At 53.1% G+C, this 25,979-nt stretch overlaps 9 protein-coding genes across 9 annotated transcripts; 4 read left to right on the top strand and 5 right to left on the bottom strand.

Annotated features, from left to right (window-relative positions):
- Window positions 1–403: 403 nt before the first annotated feature.
- On the bottom strand, window positions 404–2,077 carry SUB2_3 (Suppressor of the cold-sensitive snRNP biogenesis mutant brr1-1; the record flags this gene model as incomplete). The annotated part of the gene is made up of 3 exons (XM_062948274.1): window positions 404–955; window positions 1,110–1,508; window positions 1,601–2,077. The coding sequence occupies 3 exons, from the start codon at window positions 2,075–2,077 to the stop codon at window positions 404–406; spliced, it is 1,428 nt and encodes a 475-aa protein (XP_062799840.1).
- Window positions 2,078–4,090: 2,013 nt separating this feature from the next.
- On the bottom strand, window positions 4,091–7,056 carry QC764_510320 (uncharacterized protein; the record flags this gene model as incomplete). The annotated part of the gene is made up of 1 exon (XM_062948275.1): window positions 4,091–7,056. A coding segment is annotated over one exon (2,964 nt), but the record flags the coding sequence as incomplete, so codon positions are not given.
- Window positions 7,057–7,574: 518 nt separating this feature from the next.
- On the bottom strand, window positions 7,575–8,693 carry QC764_510330 (uncharacterized protein; the record flags this gene model as incomplete). The annotated part of the gene is made up of 1 exon (XM_062948276.1): window positions 7,575–8,693. The coding sequence occupies one exon, from the start codon at window positions 8,691–8,693 to the stop codon at window positions 7,575–7,577; it is 1,119 nt and encodes a 372-aa protein (XP_062799838.1).
- Window positions 8,694–9,599: 906 nt separating this feature from the next.
- On the top strand, window positions 9,600–10,262 carry QC764_510335 (uncharacterized protein; the record flags this gene model as incomplete). The annotated part of the gene is made up of 2 exons (XM_062948277.1): window positions 9,600–9,771; window positions 9,919–10,262. The coding sequence occupies 2 exons, from the start codon at window positions 9,600–9,602 to the stop codon at window positions 10,260–10,262; spliced, it is 516 nt and encodes a 171-aa protein (XP_062799837.1).
- A 1,947-nt stretch (window positions 10,263–12,209) lies between these two features.
- QC764_510340 (uncharacterized protein) lies at window positions 12,210–13,182 on the top strand (the record flags this gene model as incomplete). The annotated part of the gene is made up of 1 exon (XM_062948278.1): window positions 12,210–13,182. Exon 1 carries the CDS (start codon window positions 12,256–12,258, stop codon window positions 13,180–13,182), a length of 927 nt encoding a protein of 308 aa, XP_062799836.1. The 5' UTR covers window positions 12,210–12,255.
- A 2,999-nt stretch (window positions 13,183–16,181) lies between these two features.
- On the top strand, window positions 16,182–16,851 carry QC764_510350 (uncharacterized protein; the record flags this gene model as incomplete). The annotated part of the gene is made up of 2 exons (XM_062948279.1): window positions 16,182–16,319; window positions 16,372–16,851. The coding sequence occupies exons 1-2, from the start codon at window positions 16,275–16,277 to the stop codon at window positions 16,849–16,851; spliced, it is 525 nt and encodes a 174-aa protein (XP_062799835.1). The 5' UTR covers window positions 16,182–16,274.
- Window positions 16,852–17,495: 644 nt separating this feature from the next.
- On the bottom strand, window positions 17,496–19,028 carry QC764_510360 (uncharacterized protein; the record flags this gene model as incomplete). Its single annotated transcript, XM_062948280.1, has 1 exon — window positions 17,496–19,028. The coding sequence occupies one exon, from the start codon at window positions 19,026–19,028 to the stop codon at window positions 17,496–17,498; it is 1,533 nt and encodes a 510-aa protein (XP_062799834.1).
- A 3,234-nt stretch (window positions 19,029–22,262) lies between these two features.
- QC764_510380 (uncharacterized protein) lies at window positions 22,263–24,160 on the top strand. Its single transcript, XM_062948281.1, has 3 exons — window positions 22,263–23,218; window positions 23,275–23,417; window positions 23,471–24,160. Exons 1-3 carry the CDS (start codon window positions 22,568–22,570, stop codon window positions 23,514–23,516), a joined length of 840 nt encoding a protein of 279 aa, XP_062799832.1. The 5' UTR covers window positions 22,263–22,567; the 3' UTR covers window positions 23,517–24,160.
- Window positions 23,690–24,061, bottom strand: QC764_510390 (uncharacterized protein; the record flags this gene model as incomplete). Its single annotated transcript, XM_062948282.1, has 1 exon — window positions 23,690–24,061. One exon carries the CDS (start codon window positions 24,059–24,061, stop codon window positions 23,690–23,692), a length of 372 nt encoding a protein of 123 aa, XP_062799833.1.
- Window positions 24,161–25,979: the final 1,819 nt, after the last annotated feature.

Raw genomic sequence — 25,979 nt, 5'->3', positions numbered from 1 at the left:
TTCTGTCTAGTGCTTCCGATGCGGGGGCTGATGTGGTGTATGATGATATCGCGCTTGATTTCGGACATGGTGGTAGTGGGAAGGTTTGGATTGCTTCTCATCCCGACTATGCTGTTGGTGTTACGCTCCCAGAGGGGTCGCAGTGGGTTGTGAAGAATGTGACGAAACTGTTGAACCCGACTGCGTGTGCTTTTGGGAGGGGGAGTGCAAAGGAGAGGACGACGCTTTATGTGACGAATGGGGGGGAGTTTTTGCCTGACTTTACGCTGGTGAATGAGGGGGTTGTTGCGTTGGATTTGTGAGTCAGTGCATTACAGATATCTAGACCAGAAAAAAGCCACGCGTAAAAGAAACCTGTCTATCAACCACTCTACCACATACTGTCCAAACAATCTCCCTCAACTCAAGCACCATTCCCGTTATAAGTCAACAAGTTAACACTCCCCCTGCCCGCCTCTTTCACCACTCCCTTAGTCCCCAACTCCCTAACCTTATCCACCACCGCCCCCACCAACCCCCCCTGACCTCCCCCCTCCAAACTCCTGAGATACAACACCAACCCCGCAACATGCGGACTAGCCATACTAGTCCCCTCCACCTCAAGATAATCACCATCATCCCAATTCCACGCGCTTCTCACCATCACCCCCGGAGCCCAGATATCCACCCCCGGCCCCCAGTTGCTAAAGCTAGGCCTGACATTCTCCACATCCACCGCACCCACCGCCAACGCCTCAGGAGCTGAGGCCGGACTGCCCCACCCATTGTCAGAGGAACGGCCGTCGTTCCCTGCGGCGACGACGGTGAGAATACCAGCGGAGTATGCCGCTGCAATGGCGGAGTCGACGGCGTCGGATTGGGGACCGCCGAGGGAGAGGTTGATGACTGATTTGGCGGGGGTCGTGATGTTGTTTACTGCCCATAGGTAGCCGTCGAGGACGATGGAGGTTGTCGACTGTGTGAGGTGATGGTGTTAGCAAAGGTGGGGTAGGAAAAGGGGGAAAAGGGGTAAAAGGGGTGTCAACAAGGTCACCGCACTCCAAAAGAGGGCGTGAGAGAGCGTCACAACAAATCGGGCACTCTTGCAAAGATAGAAAGAAATAACTTACAGAACCCCAATCAAAAACCTTCACCGCCACCACCCTTGCCTTCTTCGCAACCCCGTACGTCTTCCCAGCAATCGTCCCACTGACATGCGTTCCATGTCCAATATTGTCCTCATCGCTGTCCGCGTCAGGGTAGGCGTTATACCCAAAGATTGCCCTACCCCCCTCAAACTCATTGTGGGTGGTGCGGATGCCGGTGTCGACGACGTAGGCGGTGTACCCGTCCACGGCATCACCACGGCTGTCGTAGATGTAATCTGTCGAGTTGGGGGCTCGGTGGGAGATACTACCCAGCCCCCAGGGGGCGTCTTTCTGGGTGGTGAGGCCTGTTTGGCGATGGCGGGGTTGGGAGGGGAGGTGGTAGGTTAGGTGGAAGGTTTGGTCTTGTTCTACGGAGGAGACCTGGGAGGGGTTAGTGCTATGAAAAGGTAACGGGGGTGAGAAGGTGGTGGTATGTGTTGGAAGAATGTGGATATGTGTTAAGAAACACTGACATCAGGGTTGGCCCTGATCTGAGCTATGGTCTCCTCGTCAAAAGACCCTGCATAGCCATGGAAATCAAGGGCAGAGTAGACCTTCTCAATTCCAGATTCGTCACGGCGCGAGAGGCTCCGAGTATGCACGTCTCTCACCCAAGACAGGTGGGTCTCAAAAGAGGGTGCCGCTCCCGGCCTGAGGGTGATAATATATTTTCCGGCAATGGGCACTGGTGCGTTGTCCCGTTTGGCTACCGGTAGGGCTAGGGCGATGCCCACGCATAGCAGGATGTAGGTGATTCTGACCATGTCGTAAGATTTGTATCGCAAGTAGCTGCGCAAGATGATGTTGATGACTTCAAAACACAAAGAATGAGTGAGAAATGAGGGGCTTTTATACTTGCAAAGCTCCTTATTTCGCAGCGGTGTCGGTATGCACTCCCAAGCTCGCTGGCCTAAGCAAATGAGATCAACCATCAGTCTTTCCACCATCATCTTTTAGCATCACGTATCTCCCTTGCTTCTTCTTGTCCGGTCTGCCTTGCCGAGACAGTAAGGTATCTAACCACCCTGCAGTAGCAGCCACTGCACACCCTCTTCCTTTTCGTTCTCCTCAACTTCCCTTTCAGACGCAAGCTCACATAATTCCTGCCTGAGCACGACATAGAGTCGGTATCTTGCAAGCAAATGTGGATGTTTGAAGATAAGAGCTGCAAGACGAACAGGAAGGAGGTCGTGACACCTTGGGGGGTGGCCATGCAAGCACCTGAGAAATCCCCGACATGCTGAATGGTGGGTGGTAAGGTTGGCCCATGCAGCCTTGATACAAGCCACAGGTCGGTGTGAGGGAAACGTCGCACGAACCAGTCGTGTTAGACCCTTGGATTACTCTTCATGTGCATGGAAGAACTCAGGTGCAGAGTGGACGACAGTGGCTTGGCCATTACGTTAGGTTGGACGTCTTCTCCTTAAATGCTTATGTTCTAGGTAAATAGAAATCATCTTTATTTCCCGGCGTAGGATGTTCAAGTCAACATTGTCCGTCTGATAGCAAAACCATTGTAGAGGGCTATCTTCCCTCTCAATGTACAGCCTTCCGGCAGGCAGACGATTGCCTGAGTCCAAGAAAAAAGGTAGTGAACCCAATAACAAATCCCACGCTCCCTCACCCTCCAATCCTGGGAACAAGTGAGATCAGATGGCCCGTAAATCACCCAAACCCGGCAGATCGCATCCCAGCATCCGGGTAGGAAAAGTCGTTGACTAATTCATTCGCCTCAAGACCAGTCGGAACATGCCCGGCTTTGCTGGTGACCGGGAAAGAGCGAGCTTGTGGATATTAACCGTGTGTCTGTTAATATCCATACAGATGAAATGCAATATCGAGTTGCCATTGCTGTTGGCTTGTCGAGCGTCACATCACAGCGCGGTGGCAGATACGGTAGTATTGTTGTCAGCATACGCCAACGTGAGGAAGAATCCTTCTGGTTCCAGGACTTAGTTGCTTGGATTCATGGCGAAGGTTCGCATATGACTTGGGAAGAATGGTGGGCGAGTTATATCGCTTATCTTTGTGAGAAATGAAATCTTTTGCGAAAAGGGGGAGGGGGGTTCGACAAAGTTGGACAGTGAAGTGATAGAGTCATGATGACATCTGTGCTGGTTGATGGCCGTGTAGGTTGACGCCTCCAAGTCCTAGGCAAATGACGGCCCCAAGCGAAACTCACACGAAGTCTTATCTCTCCCCTGCCGCCGCGGTACTATCCCGCGCTTCCACGCGACGGGACGCGTCACGAGGCCACAGACGTCGATTAATATCAAGCCGGACAATATATCCCGTTCAGAAAGGTGCCGGATGCCGCCGCGATAAGAATAGAAACCGCAACAGTTCCTACAACCGCATGCGACCTTCCTTGCCGGTTTCCACGGGCGGGTAAGGGGAGCGGGAGAAGACCACGTGGGACGGATAGGTGACATGGCCCGGTTGGGACTTGTACAGCGGGTAAAATCTCTCGGTGAGGATAGGCGAAATGTTTGGCATGATAGGCGAGGTGCAAGAGATCGACCTCAACTATAAGACTCGGGCATCCTGCGAAATGCCGTACGAAGGCAAGTATCCGGAACGAAGAGGACTATTCAACGCTCGGCCCGTTTGGCTGTGTCACGGCATGTTGTAATAAATCGAGGCAAGAGATACGAGAAAGTTTGCGACGTGGACGATTGCTCGTGGTAGCGAAGATATCGGTGAGGATGAAGGTGAGGCGTAGTTCTCTTCGTACCTGAACAGCGAGATGCGGTCTCAGTCTACCTCGTGTGAGACATTCATGTCAGAACATTCGTCAGTATCACAACCAATGACAACACGCGAATACCGTATCACCTTCCAGAAAAGTCCCTCCAATGATATGGATCTCCAAGGCGGCTGCCCGTTCTGTCTTTTCTGTGTCTTTCGGTAGCATCCGACCCGACAACTGAATCGTGATTGGTATCATTTACATGCAACTTCAACTACACCACCAAATCCAACAACACCCCGTACTCATCCTCATTCTCCCTCCTGACCTCCACCGTCCCATGCGTCTTTGTCTTCACCGACATCGTGTTCCCCTTAAACCACACCAAAACACTCTTCTTGGCATCATTGCCAGAGATCTTGTACATCGGCCCTTCGGCATGAACGTTTTTCTCAGGCATAAACTGCAAATCATTCTCCTGGCACCACTCCTCCATGACCTGTCTAAACGAAACCTCCCTTGGCGGCTCCCCAACAGGCGTTTCCACCAGTGGTTCAGGTTTCCTTGTCTTATGTTCCCTATCCCGCCTTTCACTCCTGAGAGCAGGGCCATTCTCTGGTGGCTTGAGCTCATCCTTCGCCCTATCACCCAAATCAAGCGCCTTCTCAATGAGACGAGTACCCTTCTCAAACTCAGCCGTGATGGATGGCAACACTCTAATCTCCTCGGGGAAAACCTCCCCCTGCCACCACTCAAACCACTGACCAATCTCATCATAGTTGGCATCTTCCAGCAAAAGCCATTGGTAAAGCGCCTCATGCCACATGGGGAACACCTCCGCCACCAGCACCTCCCCAATCATGGTCGGACTCACAAACTCCAACCACTCAAACACCCTATCCAACACCTTCATGTACGGCTCTTGGTCTCGCGGATCAACCTTGAAGCTCTTCCCAAGATACCTCGCCAAACCAGGCAAAAGGTGGTTCATCACCAGCGGCCCCCACTGGTCGCTCTTACTACTGCTTCCACGCAGCACTTGTTTCCAGGGTTTCAAGCCGGGAATGACACCCCTCTTGAACTCCCACGAGTCAACGAGCTGTCTGAACTTGCGCTTGACATCTGCCACCAGACCAGACGAGCTTCTTGGGTCCAGATGGACCGAAGGCAAATACGGCAACCAGGGAAAGATCCAAGTGTGAGGGAGGTGCTCGCTGTGTCGTTTTGGTTGCCACTTCCGAACAGCCTCCTCCAGCTTGCGAATGATATCTTGTAGAAGCTGAGTGCGGACAAAGCCAGGCAGGAGGTCATCCCAAGCTTCTAGCACAGCAATGAGCTGGTCTGGTTCCCGGACGTTCCATTCGCGGACTGCGCTGGTGACGGTTCGGTACCACAACTCGTACATCATTGTTTCGTAGGGGTTGGCGGTCGGTCGGCGGTACGTCTTTTTGGTTTGTTGGTCGAGACCGAGCAAGCCTCGGATAGACTTGAGACCGTCGACGAAGCTTGGTTCAGGTTCCTCGAGAGGATCCCAGAGCTGACGGTATTGATTAAAGGCCGGGTGGATGGCAGCTACGACGAGGGATGTGAGCTCTTCCTTGATCTGAGGTAACATCTTGTCGGACAGAGACGAGTAAGTATCACTGAGCCCTGAAATGATGCGACCCAGTCGATAGTTGAGATCAGCCTTGCGATCAATCTCGCCGCTCTCGGTTGGGTTGGACGCTGCAGCGCAGGCACTGGTGAGTGATTGATTGCCTTGCAACGTTGTGGCCAGCTCTTCCATCTCTTGCCTTTCTTGTTTCAACTGCAGCTCAATATATGCCTTGCGCTCTTGTAAGCTCTGCCATTCCTCAAGAATAGCCATGAAGTCGTTTTGGGCACGGCGGACGAGCTTCCGGGATTCGGCCGTTTCAGCAGACTCAACAGGCGCAGTACCACCAGTGGGGGTCATCAAGCCTGACGAGGTGGTCAGCATCTTTTTGCCGGGACCGGTCAGATCCAAGATAGGGGTAAACGCGTCGGGAATATTGAGGCCGGGGGCGGCCTTCTTGATCTCATCCATTGTCAGGTACTTTGGCTTCTGGCGTTTGGGCGTGCTTGCGCCACTACCTGTACCACTGCCCAGTCCACCAGACAGAGCCTTCTTCCTGCGCGCGGCCTTCTTCTTCTTTTCCTCCTCTTCCGAGTCAATAACCTCCTCGCCCCTGAGACGTGCTTGTCGTTTCTCTTCTTGCCTTTCCTGTTCAGTCTTTTCCTTGACAGCACCGAGACCGGCGCCTTGTGGGCGCAGGTTGGCCTCGATGACAATGTTTCGACCCTGGCCCTCTTTTCCAAGACCTTTTCCTTCCTGATAACCCATCTTGGCCATCATTCTCGCCGCGAAAGAATTGGTATTGGTCTTGATCTTCCCACCTTTGCCCTTTGTGAACGCGCTCGCCGCAGGTACACGTGGTTTCGCTGGTTCATCGTCGTCACGGTTTAGAAGAGTTGGACCTCTCGCCGACATTGGCACAAACCCAGTTCCCAGAGGGTTGCTAGGATCTACTTTTGACTTGACGAATGGCATCGGCTTCAAGACGGCGCTTTTTAGAGGCTTCTGTTGTTGCGTCGGGGGGGTCCATCCGAGACCTTGGGCAGCGGCAGCGGCCTCACCACCACCACCAAAGCCCAGGCCGAAGCCTCCCATGTCCTCGTCTTCATCGTCTTCGTCTTCGTCTCCGTCGGCGGCGGTGGCAGTTGAGGTCCTCATGGTAGGTTTTCCATCGTCATCCCACTCGGCGTACTCATCATCCTTATCGTCTTCCTTGTCCTCATCATCGTCTTCGTCGTCAACCGGGCCGGGCTTCACGTTGCTCGACGATACGAAGCTAACGCCCTTGTTGCGCAATGGCTTGTGTTTCCATTTTCGACTGGGCCCTTCATCTTCGCTTTCGGATCCGAAAATTCCAAGGGCAGCGCTCTCTTTTGCATCGCGGCCGGTGCGCCTCCGTTTTCGGGGGTTGTGATCGGCGAATTCATCGTCGTGGGGGTTGGTCGAGGGTATCAAATATTCATCATCTTCAGCGTCGGACTCTGAGGAGGAATAATCGGCGGCCGTGGCCTTTGTGAATGTTGTTGGATCAAAGGGCATCTTGCCGTTATCTTGAAGGAGGAGGTGTAAAAAAAAATAAAAAATAAAAAAAAGGAAATGAAGCGCAACAATTCTTGTCTTGTGTTGTAGTCGGAGTTCGTTGCGCGCTGGAGCATGGAGGACCGAGGACGCATGTGGCCTGTGGCGTCAGAACTTTTGGCGCGGTTCGCTGTTCCCTACTGGGGAGTGTGGCGCGCACTGTGTTTGTCTGGGCTCCTTATCTTATCAGCCCACTGATGCCTGCTGAGCCCCACCGAGCGGGCACTGGAAAGCTTGTCCCGACCTCCTCAACCATCATCATCATCACTGTCATGTCCAGTGAAGACAATCATTATTTATTTGCATGCAATTTAATCGAGGTTGTCTCGTGTTCTATGTTATTCTACTGAGCTGGGTATCTAGTATCTTCTTTTCGACGCTCCTCGTCCTCCATCGTCCTCCATCGTCCTCCGTTGTTCTCCGTCGCTTGATGATTGCTCGGCTCTCGCTGTCTACGGCCATTCCGACTCATTCCAGTCATGTCTCATTCATCCCGAACGCCAAGATGATCGTTTTTCCCCAATGCCGCCTGTTGCGCCCAAGAAATACATGTACAGAAAGAAACACAGAAAACTACCACCACGCATCAGCAAGCGATGGCGCTGACATTGACAACCACCCGTTGCTTCTTTGGTGCGCTGGAAGACACCATCTGGACCCCTGTCTTCTTGCGCAACCGCAGCTCCAAGAAGTGCTCAACAACATTGATCACCTGGTCCTCGTAGCTGGCAAACTTGAAGCCGAACGTCTCCTCGGTTAGACTTGCGTCGATGGGAAGAGGCGTTGTCTTGACGCTGCCACCCGTCACCAGCAGCTTTGTCTTGATGGCCTCGGGAAACTCCCGCTTGGCGATGGCGATGGCATCGTTCCACCGCGCCGACTGACTGAGAATGTAGCTCTGGTTTCCGAGAACCGTCGGGTCCAGTGCCGACACGTGCGCCCGAGCCACATCAGAGGCATGCACTGTCGCGCCCGCATACGGCCCAAACCGCTTGCCCAGCAGCAGCGCCAGTACCACCGAGTTGGTGCCCTGCATGGCTTGTCCTGCTGTGGTAGCCGTGTCGTTGCGCCCCAACACGAAGCCTGGGTGAAGGTGCACGACATCGAACGGTGGCCTCTCACGCTCCATCCACGCCTCGGCATGGTGCAGCGCTGCAACCTTGGATGCCGCATAGGCCGCAAACTCGGATTCGTACGGTCCAGGGGCAAACGGGATGCGGTCATTGGGAGACACAGGCTTGGAAGGGTCTCGCTTCCGTCTGCCCGTCAGCTCGTCCATGGGAACCAAGGCAATGAAGGAGCTGGTGATCACGACACGACGGACCGTCCCACCGAGGTTGGCTGCTTCCAGGAGGCTGATGGTACCGCGCACAGCTGGCTGGATGAAATGCGCATCGTGTTGACTGAGCGGTACGCCGTTACCACCTGAGGCCAGTGGCGAAGCAATGTGGATGATGTGTGTTGCGCCCTCGACAGCGTTGTCGTAAGCACCGGGGACCGTGATATCGGGCACAATGATGAAGGAGAGTCGGTGTCCTGGGTTGAGTGCCTGGATTTGTGGTCTTGCAAGAACAGCAGCAGCTTTTGCATGGGATCGAACGGCGGCCCGGACCCGATATCCCTCTCGAAGCAGTTGCACCAGAGTCCACGACCCTACATGGCCCGTGGCCCCTGTTATCAATACCAAATCTTTTGGCGAAACCATATTGTGTGTGTATGTGTGTGTGTGTTGGTGAGTTGGTTGGTATTTGTTGGAATGATGACTGATAGATGGAAGGATCTGGGAGGTATCAGACCAGACAACGAGGGTGTCCGTCGGCGGCATATATACAACAGCAACAAACCCCCCCCCTGCCGGGGCGTGCCAAGACGATTGGGTACCCTTTCGGAGACAAGGCAGAGAGACCTGGTGTCTCGTTCCAAAGGGCGCGGCTCTCTGGCACCGCCTGTATTGCTGTGGCCAGACCCGCCAACCATGGTACTCAGCTGAGCGCTAGTGGGCGCCAACGGGACAGCCGACCAGTGGCGTGGCGTGAAATCTCAGTCGACCGCATGCTAACATGCGCACCTCAGGAACTTGTGATGATGGAGTCTAGACTCCAGCTGCTCGCCGAGTTTGACGCCTCTTCACTCGTGTCGAGTTGTCGTTATCGCTTCTCCATCCGTCCGCAACACATCAAGAGGCTAGGAACATCGCTGACGGATCATCGCCCTCTCCTGGGACTGGCCTGCGAGCTAAACCGTCTCATGCCGTCACCGCCCATGCTGGTGGCTCCTGGCAAATTTGGGACGATGTGGCTTGCCAGCCACGCAAGCTTGACATGTGAGGGCTTCATGTCTGAGGGGGAGGGTTGTTTATCGGAGTCTGCCGCTCCGACATCCGACCTGCAAGACATTTTGGTCCCAGCCTGAGACCTCACGCGGGGTGTCAGCTTCTGGTCCCAAGACAGCCATGAGAAATATCTACGCTTCGGCCGAGAGGTGACGCAGTTGTCGCAAATCGGTTCTAGGGAGTGACTGGCCTCGTGGCGTTGGCGTTTGGGTATCTGCATGCTTGGATGAACCACAGCCCCTGTCTTGGAAGCAGCATCTTGACTACGCAAGCCCTCCGATGACTGTTTTGATCCCACAAGAGACCTCCACAGACTTTGCATCAGAGACAGGCGCGGCACCGCAGGCAAGCCCGGGCGCGAGATGTCTCCCCCGGCACCGGCTTCAAACGGCACTTGCTGATACCCACTGTCCACTGTTACACGACCTGCATCCTTCCCAATTTGACAACGGTACGTATGTGGGGGGGTAACAAGACGGGACTTTTGACGCACAGGGGTTGTCCCCCGACTGACAAGGACCACCCCCAGCTCCAAGCACACGCGCGTAAATGGAAAATGTCCGACATGAACGACATCTTTACTGGCACCACTTTGCAGCCGCCAGATCTTGTCCACCCCGACTGAAGGCTCGGTCGGTTATTTCCTCCTCCTTCGCCTCCGAATCGTGCTCTGTTTACGACTCGCAAATTCCCTTCCACACTCTGTTCGTCTTTGCCGGGAGAAATTCTAACCGCCAAAATCACATCATTCATGACTGTCCCATTCCACCTGCTCGGGACCGAAGAGGAGCACACCCCGTTCACATCCCACTCCGCTCCGTCATCGCCATCACGGCAATAGCTGTTGTACTAGACATCCCGATCCTCCTCTCCGAGACCAAGCCGCTTCAACGTTTTTTTGCACCGTCGCCCTACCGTCCAGTCCTAAGCAAAAGCTGTTAAAGTCTCCGCCCCCGTCAGCTCCGGTGTTAGAGTGATTGGCAGTTGGTCGCGGTCTCACAAAGATCGAGCGAGCCAGTTTGCGCTGCTTGGCGATTATGCTGTTTTGATCGTCAGGGGGGACAGGCGTCATTTGCATCAAACAGCCTCTGAACGGTTGGGCTTGCAGGGTGGCGCGACGCCAGTGGCGGTTGAGGCGTTACCGTTGACGGCCGTAAGGCAATCAATCTGCTCTGGGGGCAGGTTGTATGTTGAGATGGCGCGTGGGATTGATTGATGAATATCAAGGACGGTTGTCCAAGGTCTTCAAGTCGGTGTACGGTTGCTCCAGCCTGGCTAGAATGGGTTCCGGACAGGGCAAGCGGACGGGCCGACTGATGACGGCATCGCCGCCGAAATCACCATGTCTTTTGTTGCTTGCTGGCGTATTCGGAGAGAATGAGGCCATGGAGTGATATCATGCGAGCCCAGCTGGCTCACAGTGGACCTGTTATCAAAGAGCACTGAGGATTGGTCATCTGTCATGCCATACCAACAAGACCTCTGGCTTCCCATCATTTGACGTGCTCTTTCTTTTTAACGTGCTTGCAACTCTGGTGTAATTGATACGAGTCCATAGGCAACCTGTCCTTCATGAATAATACACTCCAGGAAACTCCATTCAGGTTAGAGTGAACCGATGAGTTCGACTGTCAATGTCGAGACTCTTGGTAGCGACTCGCTATCGCCACTAGCGAGCAAGACACCTTTCCAAGCGGAGCTGTAAAGGGGCATATCTTGTGGTACTTCAACCTTGCAGATCGCATCTGATGTGGCGGAGATTACCTTGAGGCCCATATAGCGATGTTAAGAAACTCAGGGCCAAGTCGCAGCGCAGGGTCATGGTCTCGTCTATGGGTATGTCAGAGGCAAGCTGAGATTCAACGCTGTGTGCGCCGTGGCTTCAGCCCCTTTTGATAGGTACCTACTCGAGCCACCACTGGTGGCAAACCCACATGCTATGCAACGCCGCCCCTCCAGCACGACCCGTGCAGTGTATTCTCCTCACCCTTCAGAATATACAGCCCTTTCCTAAGACACTTGAAATTAACTCTATTTGAGGAATGGCTTCTGATGTTGCTGACGGGGACACGTATCGTGGCAAAAGGCGCACAAAACGGGTTGTTGAAACTGCGCGGAAGAACTTTTGGATTTCCCGTCTTGGATCATATCAAGCCAGGACAACTGTTAACAGGTAAAAAGCACCCTTTAGAGATATATGATGACCATGAGGGACATCAACCAGCTAGAGAAGGCAACTCTGCTCAAAAAGTCTAGTTTTTTCCACATCAAAACTCGCACTCATTGGCTCCGCATTTCATCAGCAACACATATTCTCTGACCGAGCTGTCACACTTCCTCTCCCTACCTACCCTGCACTCACTACCTATTTACATAAATAAAGCTAAATGGTTGATCCCTAAGTAGGTGAATCTAACAGGATCTATAAACGGGGTGCGTGTCTGGTTGGAATTCTGCAACTCCAAAACTGCACGTTGATAAGCCAGCCATGATCATTGGTTGGCTACCACCACAACTCCCCTCTATTTCATACCAACCTCTTGATTGTGAAGAAAAGGCCGTGCTGCAGCCAGCAACTAGTGCGCCATTTATAAACACATCTACCCCAGTTAATTCCTTCAACCCCTCGATGCCATTCCCTGGCGCTAATCGCGCCATATCAACCTTCCTCATTAGGATGGCGTAGTTTCAACGGGACAATAGTTGTGTAGAGCTTACTTCCAGGGGTAAGGCGTGACATGCATACGTAGGTATTCACCTTGGAGCTCGGCGCGGGCCGCCATTGGTATTCTAAAGCCCATAACACCAGGATGCCACACTGAATACACACATAAACACCCAGCCTCATCCATCACCACCCACCCCGTCTCCCCTTTTTCTTTTCCATCTCTTCTCCTCACCCTCTTCCTCCCCCTCGCCTTCCCAAACTAGCAAAATGCACCCCCTCACCCTCTTCCTTTCCATTTCCCTTCCACTCACCCTCGCCCAACTCCCCTCTTCCCCCCGTTTCGACCTGACCAAACCTTCCTACGACCTCTTCCGCCACAAAACCCTCCACGACTCCACCGTCCAACAATCCTTCACCTTCGACAACACCAACGCGCGCCTCTTCGTCTCCCAGCGCCGCAACGGCGCCGACTCCTCCCTTGGCAACCTCTGCATAACCCAGCTCGACTTTTCCGGCAACCAGGTAGGGTATATGCACCTGACTGGCTTCGGCCACGGCGTGTCTTTCGGCGCGCAAGCAGTCGGAACCTCTACCTACCTCTGGACAGAAGTTGACGCCAACTCCAACGGCTACGGCACCCGCCTAGCCCGTTTCAAATTCACCTCCGGAACCTCCCTCTCAGCCTCAAGTCCCACCCTCCAAAAATTCAAACCCATCCCAGCAGCAACCGAATTCACCTGCTCAATCGACCCAGTAAACAACCGTCTAATAGTGCGTTATCACCTCTCCGGATCAGGCAAGCACATGGCCGTCTACACCCTCGCCGCCGCCACAGCAGGCGACTTTTCGTCCCCCTTGGTAAACTTCAAAATCCCAACAATCACCACGCTCGGCGGCGCGTTTCAGGGGTACGCCGCGCATGGCAGGCACTTGTACCTCTTATGGGGCGACAGCTACGACGTCACAGGGGGCGGCGTCAACTCTCAAGTGGCAACTGTCGACATGAACACTGGGTTGCTGGTGCAAGGACCGACGTTGACAAAGGCGGGAGAGAGTCTTGTTTTCAGGGAAGCAGAAGGCATGGCCGTCTATCGGACGGCAGCGGGCCAGACAAGATTATTTTTGGGCTTCGCGAGCGGTGTTGCGGGGGATAGGAGGTCGAATTTGTTTTTCAAGAATGCTACTATTGGCTAGGAAGGTGTGGCGGGGGGAGGGTGGTGGAGGGGACAAGAGATGGGGCATCATCATCATCACTGTCTATCCTTTTCGTCTTGGAGATGGGGTCGAATAATAGCAAGCTGACCAGATGGTTAGCACAAGTTTCAGCTAAGTCTCTCCGACGATGGTGTGATATATCTTTTTGGCTGTGGTCATCGATCTTTTCTTCAAATATCGGGGGTTACCCAGCGTTCTGAGAAAAATAACAAGATTCCTAAATAAAAATAAGAGAAAAAATAAAAATGCGCCGCAGTGTTAGCCTTCACTTCCCCACAACACTAGTATGCCAACTTCTCCCCCCGTGTCCCCCCATGATGTGACATCAAAGAGACAAAATTCCTGCTCAGTCACCGGCGGCAGCGACCAGTTCAAGCCCTCCAAAAGTTAACGCCATCATACTCACGTGCTCGGCAGCGAAACAAAAAAGAAGCCAGAACCAGACCGACAGCCAAAATGTCCAAAAACCAAACACGCTCGGCCTAGGGTAACTCTAAAAATTACCATGACACCCCCAGAGTCGTGCGCGCAAACCTGGGCTATTCCCAGCATCTCTTGCGCGACCCCTACTTGGAAAACCAAAATCTCGGGGGGAGGAAAGTCGAAGAAGAAAAAAAACAAAGGTGGAAAATGGAGCGAGGAGTAACGAGGATGTGGAAGGAAGAGTCGAGTGGGAAATCAATGAAAATGAACAGGTCGGAACTTGGCAGTCGAGAAAGTCGAAGGACGGAATGGAGAGAAGGCCAGCAAAACAAAAAATAAAATTAAGCAAGTATCAATGGGTGTGGTGGAGGGGTAGTGTGTGATAATGAGGGAGGAAACGAGGGAGTGGAAAACACGAAAAGAGAAAGATTGAAGAGCTCTTCGGCTTGACAGGAAAGTGGGGGATAGTGCGGTCGTGGACAGCAGGATTGTTATTGATGTTCACATGCAATTTCCATCTCTCTAGGTACCCTTACCCCCTTCCTCGAAACAACCCAGCTGTTTGGGAAGACGCGCCCTCTGGATCAGCACATGTCTACGATTAGACGCATCTCTCCCGTGCGCTGATATGCTCATCAGGGACCCAGTCCCTGACCACGGGGGGAGCATGCCTTGTGGTTCTCGGTCTTTCAACCTCAGTGGTGCCGTTGTTTGCGGCGTTGTTGTAAATGAAATCTGCCCGCACGCAGTATCAGTCCATGTCAACGGCGGACGATGTTGAATCGCCTCGTGCTCTACTCTGCGGGTCAGGCGTAACTGATGTGTTGTCGACATTGCTCTTTGTGGAGTTGTTGTGAGACATGTTGTTGATGTTGGCGTAGCATTGCATCCAAATACTTGGACCACATAATGGAGGTGAATTATGAAAGGATGAAAATGAAGAGATGGCAACGGGAGCAGAACAGGCTTGATTTTTACTTGTCTCTGCATGGCCTATGCACGCTAACAAATACTTCGAACTTTCCGGCCCAGAAGCCCGATTCCACTCAACAGAGAAACTGGTCGGCGGCCTGAGGCTCTGGAGCTGGGCACACAGACAAAACCTCGCTGATAAAACTTAAAACGCTGCACATTTTGGTTGCTTGGATCCAGTTCGGTGCCTGGAAGACTCTGATTCCCGCCTTGACGAGTGGAGCATTGGTCGCCGGGATGGATTGCAGATGAGACGATGAAGACAGCCGCAGTCGTGTGATGGCTTGATCAAGCATTGTCTGAGCTGTTGTCTGGATATTATCGGCTCTGCCTGTTAACAAGTGGCATCAAACGCCTCTAGTTGTGAAATGACGTTTGGTGTCCTTCTGATACGGATAGTTCACGAAAGAGGCCACGAAGAAACTTGTGAGGTCATGGATATTTAAACATGGCTCACTCTATTCTAAGGCTGGTTTAGCCTTCTCCTCATCATCGCCATACTCGATCCAACTCAAGAAAAAGAAGCATCATCCATCATGTGCACCATCATAGATACCACCTGCTCCGGCTGCACCAAGAAAATCGGGCAAAGCACGAAGGAATGCGACAAGCCGCTTGGGTGTAGGAAGATCACTAAAAGGAAGGAGACGAGGCTTTGCGATGAGTATAAGGATAAGGAGGAGGCTCGAGAGAGGGGGGAATAGTTACTGCCGAGGATGATGAAGAGGGTTGGGTTGTGTTTTTCGGGATAGTGGGTGGTGGGCAAGACATATCGGCTAGGACTCGGGTGAAACGAGGAGAACGCGACTCTGCTTCCCAGGTTTGTTGCCTTAATATATCAAGTTTCTGCCTTGGAATTGTTCCAGGAGTGGAAGGTGGCTGTGACCGTGACAATTAAGCGTCTCGATGATGGTGTTTATGAAGGGCTGATCGCTACGCTTACAAGACATGTCGCATTCAGACGAGGTAGTCGATCTTGCTCATATGACACTGGCTTGGTCCATGCTTTAATACTTTTCAACCCTCTGGGTTTCAAGTCACCCACTTCGTGACCTGGACGACAGCCCACAGCCAGCTGTCTGGGTAACACTTGATAGGACACCGTTTGCACAGTCTTCTCCTTCGGCTGATCAGGATGCTTCACTTCCGGGCCCATCGCCAAATCACCCCCGTCAGGTAATCCATGAGGGTCGCACGTGCTGGTTAACACCGGGCACGGACAAGCTCATGGTGGCGATATCTTGATCCGCGCTGTTGACGCGGGTGACTACGTGCAACCACAGTCGTCTTTTCCGGACCAGACCCCAAATGCCTAGCTCTATCAACATGGCGACTCCCTTGCCAAAACCACTTCCTCTTCCACAGACACAACCGTTCCGAGGATCCAAAACAAAAACGCACCTTAGACTTCGCGTACACGCCTTACCCAAGTCCTACCTATCTACACAAACGCAAAGATCGACAGTCATATGCAAATGCTGGAGCGAGAGTTGCGTGGGATGCAACGTTTTTCTACGGAGACCGACCAATAGAAATGCAGTAATAGCTAACGCCAAGGCTCTAGCCCCACCATAAGGGAAATGCCCGCCGCCACGTCACTCTCTCTTTCATTTTACACCACTCTTCAGCAACAACACCACTCCTCCATCGCCGCACCCCACAACCGCAACGACACCATGGACACTTCATTCTATCTGGTCACGATTTTTATCGTACTCTGGGTACCGTCCATCCCCCCGGTTGATATCCTTCTGTGCTGACATCCACGTCCAGATCCTAAAGCGACTCTTTACATCCACCACCCCCATCCCTGAAACCTCGAGCAAAGTCTACAAAATAGCCAACGCCGCCGAGTTCGACGCCCTCCTGTCCTCCGCCAAGCATGTGGTAGTAGACTTTTACGCAGACTGGTGTCCGCCTTGTCGCGCCATTGCACCACACTTCTCCGAGCTGGCCGACAAGCACTCTTCAGACGGCCAGCTTGCTTTCGCCAAGGTGAATGTCGACCACGTTGATAACATTGCCTCGCGGTATGGGGTGTCTGCGATGCCGACTTTTTTGTTCTTTGAGAATGGTGCGCCGAAGGGGGTGGCGGTTCAGGGAATGACAGCTCGCCCGTCGGTGCCTTTGACGGGTGATGGGTTGGTGGAGAGGGTACGGGGTGCTGATCGTGCGGCGTTGAAGGCTGTGGTTGAGGTTTTGGCGGGGAAGGGTGGGGGAGTGATGGGGTTGGGTTGGAGGGTGGCTTTGTAAGTGGGCTGGGGGAGATGGCGTGTGGGGAGAGTTTGGTGTTGTGGTGTCTATCTTCCTATAAAATGATTGGCAGGGGAAAAGTGAATTGACCAATTTATATTGTGAACCGTGCTTCAGAAGTGAATTAAGAGGTCTTAAACTATCATCAACGGCTATTCTGTTTCCTTCAAGACATCTAAAGATAGGGGATACGCGTTCGACAGGTATGCTTTCAGCTTCCATTTACTTTTGTAAGGCCTTTAAAGATAGTCAATATGCACTCGACTATGTTTCCAACTCCTATTCAAGACCTGTAAGGCCTTCTATTTGTTTTAAAAGGCCTAAGAAATGTACTTCGAGCTACACATCACAATATAATAGAGGTTATTTTACTCTTATATGCCAGTAAATTCATAAAGCGGATGATACTCTATTCCCTTGACTTTTTGATAGCAAGTGTGAACTTTTTCCATCCCATATCTTATATTCTTCTTTCTCTGTTTGTACAAATATCTACCAAGTATTATATCTCGAAATCGTCTCAGCATAATCATATTCCCACACGAGCGAGCGTATCTCCCCTCAAGCAAACGCATCCCCATCCCCCCTCCCTCCACCCAGCCTCCGCGAGGAAACGCATCCCCCTCGCGAGGAAACGAATCCCCTCACGCGAGCAAACGAGCACCCCTCCTCGCCACCTCTTTCAAAAAACGGTTCGGGCCCTGGTAGCCCTGGTACTCATCAATGTACCCCCTCGCCGACTTGCCCCTCTCATCCACCGCCCTGTCCAAATCCACCCCCGTCCTGATCAGAGCAACCGCGCACGCCATCCACCGCGTCAACTGGGAGAACCTCACGCCGAGGTGCGAGGTCCCAGCGACGTGGTGGTACCTGAGGTCGGCGACACCGTTGCAGATGTCGTGGAGGTTTTTGAGGAGGAAGATCAGGGGATCTTCCGACCTGCAGGCGGGGTTGCGGATGAGGAGGAGGAAGAGGACTTGGACGTCGAGCCTGAGGGTGGCTTCGTTGATGTAGAGGGTTGTGAGGGGGCAGGGGAGGGGGTGGCGGGAGAAGATCGTGAGGGCGGGGAGGTTGGAGGTGCAGATTGCGTATTGGAAGGGGTCGCGGCAGTGGGGGTAGCCTCGGTGACCGGCTAGGCCGCCGAGGTTGGTGTTCTTGTCTTTGGGCTTGCAGGTGGCGTGTTGGAGGAGGCCGGTGGGGGATTCGAGTCTTGGGTTCGTTGGTACAGGGCGGCAGGGAAGCGGGGTGCTTTTCTGGAGAAGCTTCTCCAGGATTGCTGAGCTGACATGGTTGGCTTTGGTTAGGGAGACTGCCATGATGAGTGTCTCTGGTCGGATGATTCCTTCAATATTCAGGTCAAGGAGAGCCGAGACGATTCTGTGCTCGGCCGCGAGGACTGCCTCCTCCAAACAAACTGTGGCTACCATGATGCGGTGGGATCCGTAACGGGGGTGCCACCGGCGGGCATCTACCATTTCGAGGAGGTGATCCCGGTTAATCCCGAGGGACCAGATGTCCCATGCCAGCTGGGAAACGTCCCGTTGCTTCAAGCCTTTGCACGATCCTCGAAGATCATGTGATGTGGCATCAGTTCCGCTGTAGCAAAGGCAGTTGACATCGTCCGTCTCGAGGATCTTTACCCGGCTCAGAGCACACTCCCGTAGTAGTGACAAAGTCCATGCAAGCGCAATGGGGCTTCGCAGGGCCCGGAACTGTGGTTGTCCCGGCGATAACGCCAGTAGGTTCAACCAATCTGTTCGTCTGAAGTGACAAAAGATTTCTACGGGGCTGGTCATCAGCGAGTAGATCATGCCCTGAAACATCCAGAGAATGTCGGCAGCCGGTGGAACATTGCCGTAGCTCATCAAGATTTCGAACAGAGAAAAGTCTCGCGACCAGAACGCATGCTGGAGGGGCGACCAAGGCCAGGTCTCGGCCGGTCGTGTTGTGGTGGCGACGGGGGATTGCTTGCACAACAACCACGACTCATGGTGCTGCGGCAAGGGGTTTAACACCACCGTTGAGTCCGAGGTGAGGTACGGCATATTCTTCTCGATGCTCGATATCATCGGAATCCTCATTGAGCCTGATCTGAGGTTAGGATTGGCGTGACGGCTCATGAACATGTGAGCCAGGTTCTCCTTGTCTTCCTCGGCAAGATACCAGTCTCGTCTCATCCCAACCTGGGTTACTCGGCCCTTGGATTCAGCGGATCGACGGTATCTCGAGGGCATGGCAAGCCGTAACAGTGCCGAGTCGCTGCCAACAGGACTGATTCGCGCACCGCTGTCAAGGAGCAATGTGACGCATTTCTGGAGACCTCGACAGATGGGTTGGTTGTGGGGGCGCTTCGCCCCGGATGGAAATATATGAAACGGGCAGCTACAGTGGCCATATCCTAGGGTAGCAACCAGGGCTGTGATGCCGTGGGCGTCGGGTTCATCGACTGATGCCCCGCGGTCGAGGAGATAATCAACAATATCTGGGAGGCTGGATAGGATAATTCTGTTAGCACTAGAGACTACCGCCACCAGATACAAGAGGTAGACATACTGTTCTGCCGCGGCCGCGACCAACGGCGGGGTTTTGTGTACAGATATCATACTGGCGTTCAAGTTGGCTCCAGCTTGAACCAGTCTCTGAACCAACATGAAGCGTTGGTGCTCATAACCGCGATACTCTACTTCCTTCTGGGCAGCAGTCCTGCCCGGAGGCTTCCACATAGTACTTGCTTCTTTGGTCCTGCGTTTCAAGATTCGGAAGCTGATCTTTCCCTGGTTCGGAGAGGAGGCGAGACAAATGTCGAGGGCCCGAAGGCCATAGTACGAGGTGTGATTCGGATTCGAGGCAAACATGCGCTGGGGTGGTCGAGTAATTGTGGTGGTGTTTACGTTGGCGCCGCGGTCGAGCAGCTCTTTGACAGCAGACAAATTGCCAGCAATGGCGGCATGGGTTAAAGGGGTGTAACCCCTGCTGAGGTCGTCGTTGATATCGGCTCCGGCCTGTAGGAGACGATCCACGATGTCCCCTGGAAAGATTGGTTAGCTATTCACCTGAAACTAGCAGATGAAAACGGAAGGTTCGGAAGACTTACAGTGGTCTTTGAGATAGGCGTGCCAAATCGGTGTCAGGCATTGCTCGTCTAGATTTTCCACTAGGTAATTGACCTTGTCGTTTCGATTCAGTATCGAATTCAGCAACTTCAGGTGCCCATTCCTTGCCAGCAAGTGAATGGGTGAACATCCTGTCTTAACAGCCCTGGCATGGGTGGGGGGGTCTTTGACGGTCAGTTCCACGTAATAGGTGCTTCTCAATGGGCAATCCACCTCTGGCAGAAGCTTGAAGAAGAAATTGACCATGTCTTCATGACCGATGCACAAGGCCATGTGGAGCGCATTGAGCGATGGCCATGTCGCGTCACCTTGATTTGGCGTCAACCGAATCCCGGGGCCATCGATGACGCAGTGACACAGTCGGTTTGAAGTCTGGTTGTGCCATTCCAACGGGCCGTTGAGCCTGAGGGTGATGTATTTGACCAGCTCCGCGTTGCCTGACAGAATGGCGAGATGGATTGGGTATGCGGTACTCTCCGTCCTTGGCTGTTCTTCATCATCCAGGTCGACGTTCGATAGAAAGAGTTTTCTGGGCTTAACCACCTCTTCGCTTGAAGGGAGAAAGTACTTGGCCGTGTTTGGTGTCATAACCCAGGTATGAGGCAGACCCAAGCCATGATTCAACTCGCGGATCCGATTCCCGGTGGGTGGCCCATCGTTGAGGCTAGAAGGCGCCGGACCACAGCCTCACGGCCATACCGACAACCCCAGTAGAAAACTTGTGGTTCCTCTGCTTGTGGATGCTGCCATAGATAGTGGTCGATGATTTCCCGAAAGCCGCGACAGGTCTGACCAAGAGCGGCTAATGATGCCCAGCTTGTTGGCGTCCCGTAGCCGTCCGACGATGTCGCGGAGTAACTCGACAGGCAACTTCCGGATGGGACCCGAGGAGGACATGCTTGAACGGCTCCAAAAGAGGTGTTCATCAGTACGATCTAGACCCCTGAAACGTTTTAGGCGCTCGTTACATACCTTGCACGGGCGGTCGAGGTGTTGAGGTAACCGCAGGGGAAGAGCGTGGTAAAGTTGCAATCGGATGGGACAGGTTTCTCAAGACAGAAAGTTGTAGTGGAAAAACAAGAAAGGGCGAACAGGTAAACGCGATGGGGTTAGGTCCTGCAACTGTCACGTCCAGTTTAGGTAGTCAATTTGGAAGGACAACAGAGAAGTTGTGGGTCTGCTCCGTGACCCGGGGAATCTATTAGGTTGCTCTAGCTCTGGTTTGCAAGCCCCGTAGGGGAGACGCCTTGGAATAACAGTGATTGGGCTTCCACGGAAAGCTCTGGAAACCTCACCTAGCATGACTATCTCTCAACTGATAGTTGAAAGATTTCGTCGGATAGCTGAACATTTTCTCGGAACGTCATGGTTGCTTCTGGTTCAATCTCTACCTTATTCGGTGCCGTCTATTGCATGCCCCATTTAAAGACGAAAGAGCCCCCAATACGAAGTTCGACACCGTTTTCAAATCAAACCCGGCCTTAATCACAGCTGTTATTCCATGTTGTCGAAACCTAGCTGCTCTCCAACCACCAGCTCACTCTAAACAGGTCTCCGTACCCGTTCTAACCAATACTCTCCTCAAATAGCACTGCAAGATGATACGAGACTTCATGTAGGCACCATGATAGTGATCAAGATTCTGGTCGATGCACTGTGTGAGAGGTGTGGGAAGAGGCCCACTACTAAGATCCTGCTCTTCTTTTGCCAGCCTGAACTATAGCCTGTTTCTTCCTTCCTTCCTTCCCATAAGCACCACCGACAACATCACGTTTTCGAATAAGTTGTCACAATCACTTTCCCCAAGTTTCCAGGTTGCGATCAAGTGAAGATACTGGGCAATTCACTTACAAGTGATTCATCTCCTCTTCGTGTCGGACGCTCTTCTTCGGACGCTCTCCTTCGGACGCTCTCCTTCGGACTCTCAAGTGAACTAAACGCCTATCCAGGAATCTGATGACAAACTGAGCTCACGGCAAATAGCTTCAGCAGCTGACCATCCCCAGCTGAAAGCCTTGGCAACATGGACATCTTCTGCGGCTCTTTTCCATGCGTTTACCCCCTTATTCCCACAACAGATGTGTATATTAGCCTACAGACTCCTCGTACAATATGACCGGTGCAAAAAAGATTGCCGGTGTGCACGGCCCACTCCCTACCTCCCATTTGCGCGGATCTCGCGTCGGCTGCACGATAAATTGCTTGCGCATTCACGACCACCACACCGGTCTCGGGAGTGGCCGACGGAGGAGAATTATCCGTGTAAGTGGACGTCGTGGTGATGAACCAACAAAGTATAAAACCGGTCATTGGGTATACGATGTGCAGAAGCGCACCAACCAATGTTGTGGCAACTCTCGCACCTTCAGGGCAACATGCGTCACATCATCTGCTCCATTCTAGCAGCTGCCCATGTGGCACAGGGCACACCACTGTCAGCCCTACAGCACCACAGCCCTGAAGCGCGGCAAGCTCCAGCGACCAACTTCACAGATTACCTCTACACCTATGTCCCCTCCCCCCTCTCCCCCATGTAGCTAGCCAGAAATGCTAACAGCACCCAGTTCACCGGCGAACGCCTCCCAGACGGCGAACAAGTCTACATGGCCGTCAGCAACAACAACGACCCAACCACCTGGACCACCCTCAACAAAGGTGACCCTGTCCTAACCACCTCCTTCGGCATGGGCGGCATCCGCGACCCATCCCTCATCATCGCGCCCGACCGGTCAAAGTTTTGGCTCCTCGCCACAGACCTCAAAGTCTGGGGCCGCGGCTGGAACAATGGGACTTGCTACACCTGCAACGGATCGAAGTCTATCCACGTCTGGGAATCGAACGATCTCGCGAGATGGACCGGGCCGATGTTCACGACGGTGGCTCCCCCTGAAGCAGCGATGGCTTGGGCTCCGGACGCGATTTGGGATCCGGTCAAGAAAAAGTTCTTGGTTTATTTCACGAGCAAGTTGGATGGTCAGCTTGTGCTTATGAAGGCGCACACGGAGGATTTCAAGACGTTTACACGGGCGGAGGAGTTTAATCGGTTGGGGATGGATGCTACTATTGCTTTGGAAGAAGAGACGGGGAAGTACTACTGGTTTAGTAAGCATGGGCCTGATGAGTTGATTCAGCAGAATGTGGCGGACAGTCCGGAGGGGCCGTGGAAGACGGTTAGCGAAAGGATCGGTGCTGATGGAGGCATGCCGGCCGGGGAGGGACCGTTGGTGTTTAGGGATAACAGGGATCCGAAGAAGGTCAGTCAGTCACTGTGAGGAAGCACAGAGAGGGGGCTCTACTAACTTTGAGACAGTGGCATCTGTGGATCGACGACTACATGCGTGGTGACGGCGGCTACGTTCCATTCACAACAAACGATATTTCCAAGGGCAAGTGGACGGTCGTCAAGAACGCAAAGCTGCCAAAGAATCCCAGGCACGGATACGTAACTCCTATGTGAGTGTCCCATTCCTAGATCAGTCCGTTCCAACGTCGACTAACTGCCATAGTACCGCGACTGAGCGAGCGAGACTTGTCGCTGCCTATAGTGTATAGGTAGCCTTCTATAAACCCCCCATTAGAAATCAGTTACCACCCACCGTGGACCCCTTTCTTTCTTACAATCCCAACATTGCAACACAAACTCAACCCTCTACTGATGATCCCCAACCCAAGCAGGCAAGACCTGGAAATTTATCTTCTGATCTTGCAAGAATTCGCAAAACACCCTATGCATGGCAATCCAAATCATCCACATCCTCCGGCATCAACCTAACCCCATCATCCGCAAGCCAGCTCCGCGCTTCTTCGCTAGCTTCACAGACAACCACAACCGCGTCCTGCATCCTTGTTCTCAGTTCCCGCCTTTCATCCGACTGGATCAATTGGTTGGCTCGTCCTTCTACATATCGCAAGGCGTAGGCGATTGGGTCGGCTGCTGTGAAGGAGTGCTTCTTGAGGACTGTGCGGGCGACTTCGGTGATCAGGACTGGCGGTTCGTGGGAGGAGTTGAACTCAAAATTAGCGTGGAGGTTTTTGACGAGGGTCATTTTGCCTGTGCATTGAGCGCCGACGATGTAGATGTTTGGTGGTTGGGACATTGTTTGGTAGGGCGCAATTCAACTGTAGGTAGTCGACTGTGCTTGATGGACTTATTCCAGGCTCTCGATGCTGGAACGACGTGGAGATAGATGTGAGGTACTCGTCTTTATGATCTTTGATGTAAGGGATGGTCGAAAATCGGCGCTTTGAGCCAGTCAGGTGAGATATGCACTGAGGCCTGCTGCAGGAGGTGCGGGCACGTATCAACTGCGAGATCCAGCTCCGACAGTTTAGCTGCTCTTGTGTGGCCTGCCCCTCCTCAAACCCCAGCACCTGTGCCCTCGACCTGCCTTCAGTAGACGCCAGTTCTTTTCTTGTTGTCGCTACATCTCCCTTCCAAGGATCTCGACTGCCATGTGTGGCAAACTTGCAAGCTTCAAACACCAACTCCAGGACTGGATGAGGTTAGATGATCAAGAATGGAGGTACACCATCCCCAACCTGCCTGGGCCCGACAAGCTCGACAATGCTCGACTCATCAAAACAGTGAGCTTGGCCATGACCGGTGGCAAGCACGATATCAACTTCACCCTGGTCAAGGCACAAGACAATCGAGCTATCCGCGGCGAGCCATTCAACAAGCTCCTCGTCGTCTCTCTCGCCGAGCTGCGTGCTCCGCCTGGACGACGACCACCCCGCTCTGCTGCAGCAACATCCACAGACGACTCGCTTCAACCATCCACGCCCCGAGAATGTACCGACTACGCTACTCGACTCCTCAGGACTGGAATCTCCATTCAAGGTGTCCACTACAATTTCTACGGCCACAGCAACAGCCAGCTCAAATCCCAAACCTGCTTTCTCTATGCCGGTTCACCCGAGGAGATCTCCCGCAAGGTCAGCGACTTAGGCGACTTTTTGAAAATGAAGACAGTTGCCAAAAAGGCCAAGCGTATAGGTCTCCTGTTCTCTAACGGATCGGTAGCAATGCTCATCCCGCCCGAACGCGTCGAGGACATCCCCGATATCGAGAAAGCCGATTACATCTTTACCGACGGCTGCGGCCTCATCTCACCTAGTCTCGCGCGGGAACTGGCAAGACGTGATCAAATCATCTTTCGCAACAGACGCTACACCCCGTCCGTGTTCCAAATACGCTATCGCGGTTACAAGGGCGTTGTGGAAGTCGATCAGACCATGCCGCGACGAAAGAACAAGAGCTCCGACACCCCTCCGATCTGGCTCAAGCTGCGCAAATCAATGAAGAAGTTCTCTGGTGGCGACGATTACTCCTTTTCTGTCGTCGAGTACTCCAAACCATACACCTACGGGTATCTCAACGACGAGTCCATCCTCCTTCTCTCCGCCCTTGGCATCACACACGAAACCTTTCATCAAAAGCAAAACGAACATTTCCAGTTTCTCGAAGAAGCTACCAGAGACCCCCACACTGCGTTTAGGTTCTTGTCTTATGCCAATATGCCTGAAATGGCGGAGAAAATCCTAATGGCAGACAACGTTGAGCAGGCCCAGTCCAAAGTCAAGGCGCTCGTCAAAGGCAGAATACGTCAAGATGTTGAACAAACGAGATGAGCAAAAATGTCGAATCTTGATCCCGCAGTCGAGGCTGCTGTTTGGGGTATGTGATGCTTGGGATTGTCTCAAGGAGGGAGAATGCGCAGTCAAAGTCACCCTTTTCGAGGATGGCCAACCGGCGGCGCTGAAAGGGATGGAGGTGTTGGTGACGAGGAACCCGTGTTTACACCCGGGAGATATGCAAAATTTTAGGGTGGTTGAAAGACCAGAGCTGGCGCATCTGACGGATTGCATTGTCTTTTCTTCGAGGGGCAGAAGACCAGGGGTGGATCTGATGTCTGGGGGTGATTTGGATGGTGATAGTTGTATGTTTTCTTAGGTGGAGTCACCCCCCTTAACGTTGCTATGGAGACGCTAACAGGGACAACAGTCTTCGTCTGC

This window comes from Podospora pseudoanserina, chromosome 5 (assembly GCF_035222485.1).
Source record: "Podospora pseudoanserina strain CBS 124.78 chromosome 5, whole genome shotgun sequence".
Lineage (NCBI taxonomy): Eukaryota > Fungi > Ascomycota > Sordariomycetes > Sordariales > Podosporaceae > Podospora > Podospora pseudoanserina.
This window is presented reverse-complemented; position numbering and strand designations above follow the sequence as displayed.

Bases quoted from the DNA above. Each gene is read 5' to 3' on its own strand.
- QC764_510380 (XM_062948281.1), top strand. From the start codon at position 22,568: ATGGCCGTCAGCAACAACAACGACCCAACCACCTGGACCACCCTCAAC. The intron at 23,219-23,274 runs GTCAGTCAGTCA...ACTTTGAGACAG, and splicing joins ATAACAGGGATCCGAAGAAG to TGGCATCTGTGGATCGACGA. The intron at 23,418-23,470 runs GTGAGTGTCCCA...TAACTGCCATAG, and splicing joins CACGGATACGTAACTCCTAT to TACCGCGACTGAGCGAGCGA.